General features: G+C 38.2%; 1 protein-coding gene across 4 annotated transcripts in view; it reads right to left on the reverse strand.

Annotated features, from left to right (window-relative positions):
* VEZT (vezatin, adherens junctions transmembrane protein) overlaps positions 1-12,047 on the reverse strand; it is an 88,825-nt gene that overhangs the window by 28,824 nt on the left and 47,954 nt on the right. For 3 of the 4 annotated variants that reach the window (XM_077832086.1, XM_077832104.1, XM_077832111.1), the window contains exon 6: positions 8,059-8,208. In XM_077832086.1, coding sequence (XP_077688212.1) covers positions 8,059-8,208 — 150 coding nt within the window. The remainder of the gene's footprint in view (positions 1-8,058; positions 8,209-12,047) is intronic. The other variant, XM_077832095.1, reaches the window with a different exon arrangement.

The raw sequence follows: 12,047 nt of genomic DNA on the forward strand, positions 1-12,047 counted from the left end.
GCCCAGCTGGCTCAACTGTTTTCTGGGATAGTTAATTACAAGTTCCACCCTTTCACTCCCAGACTCAAATGATTTTCCACCTGTTTAATTCTCACAGGATTAAAAGACTAATATCTGCTTCAGAAAAGAATTTTACTACTTGAGCAGAAAAAGCAGTGCCTGTAATGAAGTTTTGGTGGCCCATAAGAAAGAAGCATTGAGTGTGCACCTCCAAATAGGCAGAACTTCATTTAAACTTTTTCAGTAACCTAAATTAGACAAAAGCCTAATTACTGCTCTTCAGACATCCCAGTAATAGGGCAAAGAAAAGCCTGTAATGCCAGTTACCCACAAATGTACTATGTTGCAATCAGTTACTGACTCATGTAAACATGTAGGTGTTAGCAGGATCCAATGTTTTAAATTAACCCAGGAGGATAATCAGGAGGTGGAGTACTGGGATGACCATGCCTACCCTTTCCTGAGACGGAAAAAAATCAGGCCACAATCTTTAAGATTGAACATTTGAAAGTTTCAGTGAAGTTCCTTTTAATCTCTCTCTGCAGCAAACGTTCTCTAGCAGCATGAACATCTTATAATGCAGGTTTAGTAATGTGATCTCAATGTATTTCTTTTTTAGTTCATATGAAGTTTTGTACTCTGCATAGGATTAATAATGGCAGGCTGGGAGCAAGAGTGGATTCTGACTCATTTTAAAGAAAACATTGCAGGAGACAATATATATAACAGTAGGGTTGTACACAGAATTGAACATTAGTTCTGGATTTATATACCACTACTCTACAGTGCCTTTCAGAGTTGAAATTTACAGTTATCTTTATACAACTAAGGCAAGAAAACAGGGTATAATTACAAAAGCATCAGTGTCTTTTAATACAAATGAATCTAAATTTATTTTTAAAAGAAGGTTGTTTAGAATCCCAGTGAGATATTAAACAGATCCACTAGATTGCAGGAATGTTAATGCTAATTTGATAAGATCAAGATGAAGCACCGTAATGGTGACTTTAAATTATTCTAAAATGAAATGAACTTTAACTATACACTTTACAGTTGAAAAATTCTAGGAATGACTAGAACACTCCAGAGACCATGGTATTTTACTTTAAATTATGTTTCAACATAAAAAGACTGGAAGCAATCCTAGAAAGAGTCAGGAAGCAATCCCACGGTAAGGATACCATAAGATAATTGAACTCTTGGGGGGATCTGTAATCATACTTTGCTGACTAACATGACTTATTCTTCAGTGCATGCTGATTGAATGCACATCAATCCCTTAAAAAAACTCTTATACACAGATGTGTGTGGGAGCAAAGAAAATACACTAGAGAAGTTTTATTTAAACAATGTTCAGCTTCCACTTCTGTACCCATTTTAAGGAGACATGAGATTTTTAAACAAAAGTTGTTAAATAAAAATGATCTTTCACTTAACCTGGAAATGCATAATTTATTATCCCTAAACCATACACAATTTTACAATACTGCCAATCCCTTAGCATTCAAAAATCATGAGTCACCCCCTCCTCAAAAATAATGAGATTTGCTTAAAAGTCATGAGATTTTAAGAAAATAATAAAATGTGGTAGTTTTCTTTTATTGGTCTTCTGGTTTTTGAATGTTAAGGGTACAACTGGGTAACATTTTCAAGCTTTTTCACCACAACCACGAGGAATAGACACATATTTTTTTATTAAATGAAAGCTGAGAGTCTCACCTAATCACAAGTCATCAGTAGCTAGGGAAAAAACCCCAAATATGAGGAAATTTTTGATAAAAATCTCAATTACCAATAATGAATATACTTCTTGAACATACTTATGTAAATGTGTTTGTTTCAAGGGAAAATATCAGCTATTGATTCCTATCAAAGTCAAAATTCAGTAGCTAAACTAGGTAGCCATGCGTGTGTACACTTTTCCATGTATTTGTACAACATTTTTATTTCATTAATCTATTTACCTTATTTCATTAACAATTTGGGAGCAAGAGAAGGCAAAGTATCTTGTTAAAGCAAAACACAGTACAAAATTTCTAATATATAGTGCAGATTAGTCAGCTAATCTTCAGGGCAGCAACTTCATCTTATTTGCCTATAAAGCACCATTCTCACTAATGCTGACACATAACAGTATATAAATATGAATACTCGGCACTTAAAAAGCAATTTTCGTGAAAGGAACTAATGCACTTCATAAATGGGAATTGGTGAAAATGTTGTAAGACTGAACAACTTCACCTCCCACTGCACCTGCCTTGCATCAACAACTCCACTGAAGTAGGGTATTGCTCATTGACTTTTCTCAGAGTTGAGCAAGCTCCATGTTCCGCCTTACAGGAGGCGCTCAGCATGTTGCAGAAGATACTTTTGTTTGGGGCTTTTTATCCAATTGTCCATATCACTTAACTTCTGTATCAGATACTTTTAGCAATTAGGTAAAAAAAATGCAGTAAAACTATGCACTAAGCATTTATTTATTCGAGGTGTTCTGTACAATAGTAAACGTGCCTATTTTTGTACAAATGGACCAAATTATACTATGTATACAATATTAAACAAAGAATTTTCAAGATGCCATGACCATGTTTGAGTTAGTAGAATAGCTATTGCACAGAAAAAATCCTGTCTTAACACAGACAGTAACTCATCACCAAATGGGTGCATTTTCCAACATTTAACCTACCATTTCCTTCATTTTTATTTAAAGAGTTAAACAAACCTGCACTGTGTTTTTTCAGTGTTTCTTGATGCAATAACTAGATTTTCATAAAGTAGTAGTAATAGGCATAATAGAGCAAAAGTTTAAGTCTCCCTGAACTCAACACAGCTGAGAAATATATAACACACTTGTGTTTACATATGTTGTGGTAAGAGCCTATTCCGTTAAAATGTTATTTCCTTAACGTCACGACCGGCTGAGCTTTCAAGCTGAGAAATGATACGCATAGGATGCAAAAGTACTAGGGGCTAAAATAAAATGAAAGCGGGGTATGCAGCAGTAGCTTGGGGTCAGATTGGGTCTAAAAGGCCCCAAATACCAGAATCTCTCACTGACAGCAGTTAACTCACCACATTGCACACATGGCACTGCTGGCAATGTCGGTCTGTATGTAACCTAGACATCTGCCCCACTGATAGACTTGTACAGAAGTGTATTTGCCAACAGTAGACAGTTAACAATATGGTAACAAATAACGAACAAAACCTGCACTTTGGTAGCACTTAGCATCCCAGAATGTCAAACAACCTTACAAACTTTCAGGAATTAAACTTCACAACATCCATGTCAGATAGGTAAATGTTACCACACTTTTACAGGTAAAACTGAAGTAAAAAGACATTAAGAGACTTGCTCCACAGTCATACAGCAAGTTTATGACAAAGTTAGAAATAAAAAGCCAGATGTCTTGCACTTAGCAGCTAGACAACACCTTCTCTTTTGCTACTGAATTGTTTGCATTTTGTCACAAGAGAAGGATTTCTCCCATTTATAGTAAAATGAAAGTTTCAGAGATGCACATGGCCAGCTCCGTGGAGGGTGTAAACTGGTACAGCTCCACTGAACTCAGTAGCACTACACTCATTTACATCAGCTGAAGATATGGCCCAAAGAATTTTAAGTCAAGAAGGACCATTTACAATTGTGTAGTTTGACCTCCTGCGTAAGAGAGGTCATAAAATGTCACCCATCCAATCTTAATACTGCACTCACTGAAATAAGTGGAAAATCCCACTGACTTCAATGGTGCAGATGCAATCCTTATAGATGTCGAGCGAGGGAGAAATCCCTTTTTCTGAGTAAAGAGAAACCTTCTCCACATGCAGGTATTTGCTTCTATTATTGAGAAAGTACCCTTGTGGAAGTAGTGTACCCTTTGTTATGAATGACTCAGCTTTGAAAAAGAAAGACGTGACAGGATGCCGTTATACATTGTTCCCACAATGCAAGACTGACATTTAACATAATAAGTACAGAATACGGGTGGAAGATTTTCCATCTCAGAAAAAGTTACTGGTCCATCAAATCCAATATCAAAGCTTCACATAAGCAATAATTCTTCTTACATTTTAAATTAAAATTTAACACTGCTTAACACAGTTATATTTTATGCCACAGCAAATTTTAATTATTTAGAGATTAATTTATTTGCACTAATAAATACAATGTTAATGAAGGGAGTTGTAAGCTTTGACATGTTAGCCTTAGGTATATGTTGCTCAATCTCCAGTCTAATCTGACTGAATAATGACACAGGAGCAGGTGTACACAATCTGTGCTGCTATGAGCAAAGCTATGTATTAACTTTTTTTAACACCCTGTAATATCATCATGTGGGCGTCACAGGAATATCCAAAGGAATTTAATCCTATCACAAAGACTGCAATAACATTAGGATACAAATAAGACAAGTGTCTACAATATGCTGTTTGGTTTGTCACAGCCAGATCTGTTTCTGGTCCCCATAAGGTGCTTTTGGGGGGGGGGGGGAGGCCTCCAAGAGACCCTAACTTGCATAACACTTGGGGGGGTGGCGGGGGTGCACATTTAATAATACATACCAGAAATGTTTGAGAAGGTGACAGCCATGCGATAAACTACATAGGTGTGGGATATATTTAATTATTCACCTTTATGCAAACCGCTGCTCTTTGTCTACTCATCTATCGCCCCAGGATTCATTCATACTTTTCAAATCGCCACAAAAAAAAAAAAAAAAAAAAAATCTATCAGTCATGTTGTTAGTTGAGCTCCTCTGAAACACTCCTTTCAGCCATGCCTCTTCTATAACATTTCTGTTTGAGAACTGCTCTCTACTTTTTATTTATACAAAAATAGAGTGCCTACAATTTAAAGCAGCCATGCTGCATATATACCATGACAAATTTGTATTCAGATATGTCCACTCTTACTGAAATGAATGCAAATTATGCACATATATCTGATCATAGATATGAATCAAATATATCAAGTATATTATGTGTCAACATAACAACATTAGTGGTCAAAAATACAACATCTCAGTGAGCAATGAGAGTAAGCCAAGGTTACTGAAAGAACTCTAAATTTTATATTTCCTGACACAAGCGTTCAAAATTGTCAGTGTTACATCAATGCAGATTTTATCTCTTTTATAGGCCAGAACCTCAGCAACTGTAAGTGGACATGTAATTAAAATGAATGAAGCTGTGAATATTTACACCACATGAGGATCCGCTCCCTCTTTTAAATTTTATCACTAACAAAATGAGTCACTCCTTCAGTACTGCAGGCAGTTAGTTGACAGCATTTCAACATACTATCATTAACTCTATGAGACAGTAAGTTTTATTTATTATATTCACACTGTTATCAAGATAAAGTGTCCTCCTTCAAAGATAAAGAGGACTCACAGGTAGAGAATCCAGTAGGAGGACCAGTCACCAAATAAAATGGAATTAAACTTTTAGCTTAACTATAATAGCTGGAGTGCCGAGTTTCACTTTCTTTTAAAACCAGAGGCATTTCTCACACATTAAAATTTCAGAATGCTGTACTGAACAAAATGGATTCAGTTTTTCCCCTGCTTTGACACAGAGATATACTCTTGATCTGGCAACAAAATGCAGAAGTAGTACATCCAGTGCAATAAAAAAAGTTTATTCAAGTAGAGTTAGCAGTTTCTTCTGAGGACATTTGAGAAAAAACAGAAAAACTAAATTTCATTTCAATGATCTTTTGAAACTTTATGCCAAAGATTAAGCATGTTTTTCTAAGAAAAAGAACATTAGATTGCTATAAGTGGTGTAAATATTGCATCAATAGTACTACTAAGTTCCTGTCTTTCACAGTGCTCACAATAAACACCTTTAAATACGGATTAAATCATACTCGGACAGCCTATAGGCACTACAGTGTAATGCACGGTCTGATTTTCTGTAGGAAATTTTTTTTAAAACCCCACTTTGTTCTTTGTAGCAGTGAAAATCTGGATTTCAACTTTTCCTAATATTCAGCAGAAATTCCTTTCCTTAATTTCATCACATCATTCCCTAATTATACACAGTCAAGCTCCTCTAAATCTTTCCTTTCTCTGCTGTGGGCCACTCTGGTGGCACAAAAGGCCCCTTAAAGCTGTCCTAAGTAAGCAGCTGAAAATCCCATAATAAGAGGAAACCCTTGGCTGATGAAGACAGCTCTATGTACTCCCCAATACTGGAGGAGTGAAAAGGGCAGGGAAGGCTGTGGTTGGAATGTGCTACATTCAAGCAATCCCCGGATGACACAACAGCCAGTAGGGTCTATTGCAAGCCAGAGTAACTTGGGGCAATCCTCAGGCTTCTTTAAATTATCCTGGTGGGTGTTAACTCCCCTGCTAAAATCAACCCTCTTATTCTCACTTTTCATACATTGCACAGATCCAACTGCTCCTAAATCTCAACTCCTATGACCTACATGCTGTCTGTGCTCCCTGCACTCTAACTTTGTGCTTTTCCCACGCTGCTCCCTTGGCCCAAAATATCCCTTATCCTGTGTGTCAAGCATCCCTACACACCGTCTTCAAATCCTTCCTCAAAACCCACTTATTTTGTCCAGCTTTTCGCTAATGATTTCCATGGCTGTGCCATCTATTCATCTTTTGTTACCGGACAAACTCCATCTTAAAACCATACAAAGTAAGGCAAAAGTAAATGCCAAATCTTCTGAGTTAAACAAAAGATCTCCTTCTTCCTCATTTCCTAATATAAAGCTTACTCAACCACCTTTTCCAGTTTTGAAGCTAAGAGGGTGGCAACCCTTCTGCTGAAGTGGATCCAGTCTAATCCAAACCAAAACAGTTCTGTAGAAGGTAACCCTCTCTCCCTCCCCATTGATCTTTACACCAGTTAGTATCTAATACTGAGCATACTTTTTTTACACTCTGGTACAGAAGGATCTCTGAGAAGACCACATGTATTGTTCCCATTTTCAGCTCTCTTCCCCACTCCCTAAAGTTATTCTGGTTATATCCAATCCAGAGTTTGAAGTTACTTTTATAAAATTGTTTCAGTCACTCCGGATACGACTGGTTACATTTCCCTTCCCATATACAGAAAATAAATCTATTCTCCAGGGCTATCTCAGGATATGAATCAGTGATGTCTTGAGCACAAAAGCAGGATTCACATCCCTAGATAAATGATGCACGAACAAACACTTATTTCCTTTGAACTGGAGTATCCCGACACCTGTTACACAAACACACACACATATGCAGGAGTGCTATCAATATTAACCAAACCACATATTCCAGGAAAATATAATAATTGGTAATGACAGATTCTCACAGTGTTACCATGCACATTTGTTTCCAAGCTTGGGATTTTTCTGGGGAGGTAGAAATATAATCAAATATATTTGAATGCAATACATTGGCATTTCTGATATTTTTCCCCAACTATGGCACAGATATAGCACAGCCATCAAGTAACCCTACTGCTATTTTTTCAATGGAATATGGGTTCACGCTTTGGCAAACAGAGTTTGAATTGGTTGTGAGAAGTGCCGCATTTGATTTTGGAAGTAGAAAATCCTCACTGTTCAGTGTGCCTCTTGACTAACCTATGTTGCATCAGTGCCATTCAGCTTTCATGAAATAGGAAATCGCTTACCCTTTAACCTGGAGACTACATATGGCAATGGAGACACAAAGTGAGAGGGCAGGTAGTTGAGACAAAAGTTATTTTGGAAGGAGGGAAATAAAGCTGGGTAAGAGCAATAATGAAAGGTAAAGGACTGAATCACACATATCAGTATTCACACAAAAGGCACATGTTTGCAAATCATTGTAGAGGACTCTTATCTTAGATTGCACAATGACACAAATGTGAAATATTTTAAGAATGTGCAATCTCAAGCATAACTCAAAAAAAGACACTTTGCAGCTCTTTCCCTTCCTTCTTACATATATTTAACTAGATACCACAAGTTTCTACTGGTGCCAGCTCTGTTCATTAGGACAATTAAGCGTCCCATCTATATGGATAGATAGTTCATTCATAAGTATCTGCATTTGTGGGTTTTTACAAAAAGGATATTTTTTCAGCATGTACAGAGTAGCTAGTCTTGAAGCTCGAAAGTTGGCTCTGACAGATCGATAAACAGCTTTCCGAAGACCAATGAGATGCTGATTAGGATGCTGTCCAGCTTTATTAAATGGGCAAGCAGCACTGACCCTGTCAAGCAAACTTGAAAAGTAAAATGTGATACAACTGTACAGATGTCCTAAAGAATTTAAAAAAGACAATACATCAATTTCACTTTCATATCCCTTATTTACAAAAGACAATCCTTTTTTATAATGGGTCAATACATATAATTAAAGCAACAAAGTTTTACCGCATGAGTGATACATTTCATTAAAAAATTTAAATGAAAAAAGATTAACAACTCAGTAAAGTTCCTGATCCTACTCCCATTGGAGTCAATGGCAATATTCCTATGGACCTCAACTGTACAGGATCAGAGACACTGTAAAGCTAATGAACTCTGACCTGAACAGAAGTCCACTGTAAGTTTTAAAAATACATATATTTAACGCATACCTCTCTACATGGAACTAATTCCTTAGCTCTTACACATGATTTTGCAGATCGGCAGTGCTCCGCTATCTATTTAGATTAATCTATATTCCCCTCTCCACAATCAGCATAAGGAATGTTATCCACTTTGAGTAGAAGGACAATTTACCATAAAAACTACAGACTGCAGAAATTCTTGTGGCACTGTTACAGCTAGAAATACAAAATGAAGCAAAGATTCTGAAATGCACGTACATATACTAACATTTTAAAATATACATTCATCTCAACATATATATATATATGCATATCAGTGTGTCACTGTGTTATTTGCTTGTGGGAACAGACTGCAGGAGCGCTGTAAGAAAGTGCCATTATAAAAAATTATCTATTCTGTAAATAAACTGAAGTGCACCTGTGTGAATTTTAAATATTTGCATGTTAAGTTGCAAAAACCAAAAAAATTAGTACAGACTAGTCTTCTGTTAGTGTACAGTATACTTAATAATGTGAAAGGTATTTATTAAAATTACATTGTACACACTAGGTATAAAAAGTCACACCATATTAACATACAAGAGTAATACTTACACATGATCAAATAAAATCTTTTATGTAAAACATTTTTCATTATAAAAGAAGCAAAAACTGCACTAGCTTGCAATTTTACAAAAGCAAAATTAATATGTTTGTCCAGTTCTGTGTTTTCACTGGAACCTTAAAATTAATATCTGTTACAGATTCACTCTTAAAATTTCTATGGCTATTTGAATGCAATTGCTAATGTTCATAGGTGAACTCTCATTTCAGTCTTTTAAACCATACACTTCAATGGGTTGTAAGAAGTGTGTCTGGAGAAGCTGAGGAGTAATTTAAGAAAGCAGGCAGAAAGCTACCAATGTTTTCTCCACAGCAAGATTGTAAGCGCTTGCAGCTCTAGTACAAGACACCCACACATCACCCATGCACCTGTGTACAACCAACGCCTTGAAAAACAGGGTTGTTTTGTGATTTGTAACATTTGTTTCCATGTCAGATGTTCATCTCAGCAGTTTGTACAAATGTATAGGACTGAATTCTTCCTTTCTTTTTTCCTGAGAAAGATCAAACCAGCATCATTTGCTATGTTTCTGAACATACCAGAGATACGTCATCCCAGGATCTCTGTTAAATGTTACCGGACCATGCTGTGTAGCAGCAGTGAAAGGCAAGAGGAAAAAGTGTTGAGGATGAACTTCCTTTTCTCTGGAACCCCGACCTGGGATATTCTATCTACTACCCAAGATCCATAAACCTGGAAATCCTGGGTGCCCCATCATCTCAGGCATTGGCAGCCTGACAGCAGGATTGTCTGGCTATGTAGACTCCCTCCTCAGGCCCTACGCTACCAGCACTCCCAGCTACCTTCGAGACACCACTGACTTCCTGAGGAAACTACAATCCATCGGTGATCTTCCTGATAACACCATCCTGGCCACTATGGATGTAGAAGCCCTCTACACCAACATTCCACACAAAGATGGACTACAAGCCGTCAAGAACACTATCCCCGATAATGTCACGGCTAACCTGGTGGCTGAACTTGGTGACTTTGTCCTTACCCATAACTATTTTACATTTGGGGACAATGTATACCTTCAGATCAGCTATGGGTACCCGCATGGCCCCACAGTATGCCAACATTTTTATGGCTGACTTAGAACAACGCTTCCTCAGCTCTCGTCCCCTAACGCCCCTACTCTACTTGCGCTATATTGATGACATCATCATCATCTGGACCCATGGAAAAGAAGCCCTTGAGGAATTCCACCATGATTTCAACAATTTCCATCCCACCATCAACCTCAGCCTGGTCCAGTCCACACAAAAGATCCACTTCCTGGACACTACAGTGCTAATAAACAATGGTCACATAAACTCCACCCTATACCGGAAACCTACTGACCGCTATTCCTACCTGCATGCCTCCAGCTTTCACCCTGACCACACCACGCGATCCATCGTCTACAGCCAAGCTCTGCGATACAACCGCATTTGCTCCAACCCCTCAGACAGAGACAAACACCTACAAGATCTCTGTCAAGCATTCTTACAACTACAATACCCACCTGCGGAAGTGAAGAAACAGATTGATAGAGCCAGAAGAGTTCCCAGAAGTCACCTACTACAGGACAGGCCTAACAAAGAAAATAACAGAACGCCACTAGCCGTCACCTTCAGCCCCCAACTAAAACCCCTCCAACGCATTATTAAGGATCTACAACCTATCCTGAAGGATGACCCAACACTCTCACAAATCTTGGGAGACAGGCCAGTGCTTGCCTACAGACAGCCCCGCAACCTGAAGCAAATACTCACCAACAACCACATACCACACAACAGAACCACTAACCCAGGAACCTATCCTTGCAACAAAGCCCGTTGCCAACTGTGCCCACATATCTATTCAGGGGACACCATCAAAGGGCCTAATAACATCAGCTACACTATCAGAGACTCGTTCACCTGCACATCTACCAATGTGATATATGCCATCATGTGCCAGCAATGCCCCTCTGCCATGTACATTGGTCAAACTGGACAGTCTCTACGTAGAAGAATAAATGGACACAAATCAGATGTCAAGAATTATAACATTCATAAACTAGTCGGAGAACACTTCAATCTCTCTGGTCACGCAATCACAGACATGAAGGTCGCTATCTTACAACAAAAAAACTTCAAATCCAGACTCCAGCGAGAAACTGCTGAATTGGAATTCATTTGCAAATTGGATACTATTAATTTAGGCTTAAATAGAGACTGGGAGTGGCTAAGTCATTATGCAAGGTAGCCTATTTCCCCTTGTTTTTTTCAATCCCCCCCCCCCCCCCGACGTTCTGGTTAAACTTGGATTTATGCTGGAAATGGCCCACCTTGATTATCATGCACATTGTAGGGAGAGTGGTCACTTTGGATAAGCTATTACCAGCAGGAGAGTGAGTGTGTGTGTGTATGGGGGTGGGGGGGTGAGAAAACCTGGATTTGTGCTGGAAATGGCCCACCTTGATTATCATACACATTTTAAAGAGAGTGGTCACTTTGGATGGGCTATTACCAGCAGGAGAGTGAGTTTGTGAGTGGGGGGGGGGGGAGGGCGGAGGGTGAGAAAACCTGGATTTGTGCTGGAAATGGCCCAACTTGATGATCACTTTAGATAAGCTATTATCAGCAGGAGAGTGGGGTGGGAGGAGGTATTGTTTCATGGTCTCTGTGTATATAATGTCTTCTGCAATTTCCACAGTATGCATCCGATGAAATGAGCTGTAGCTCACGAAAGCTCATGCTCAAATAAATTGGTTCGTCTCTAAGGTGCCACAAGTACTCCTTTTCTTTTTTCCTTTTCTCTACAACACCAAAATCTATCTCAATTATAAGATACTGCAATTTAAAGCTCTCTGTCTCAAGCTAGATTTTAACTAAGGTTGAAATAGGATTTGTGTGTCATAGGCTCATACTGCCTCATA

Source organism: Eretmochelys imbricata, chromosome 1 (genome assembly GCF_965152235.1).
Source record: "Eretmochelys imbricata isolate rEreImb1 chromosome 1, rEreImb1.hap1, whole genome shotgun sequence".
NCBI lineage: Eukaryota > Metazoa > Chordata > Testudines > Cheloniidae > Eretmochelys > Eretmochelys imbricata.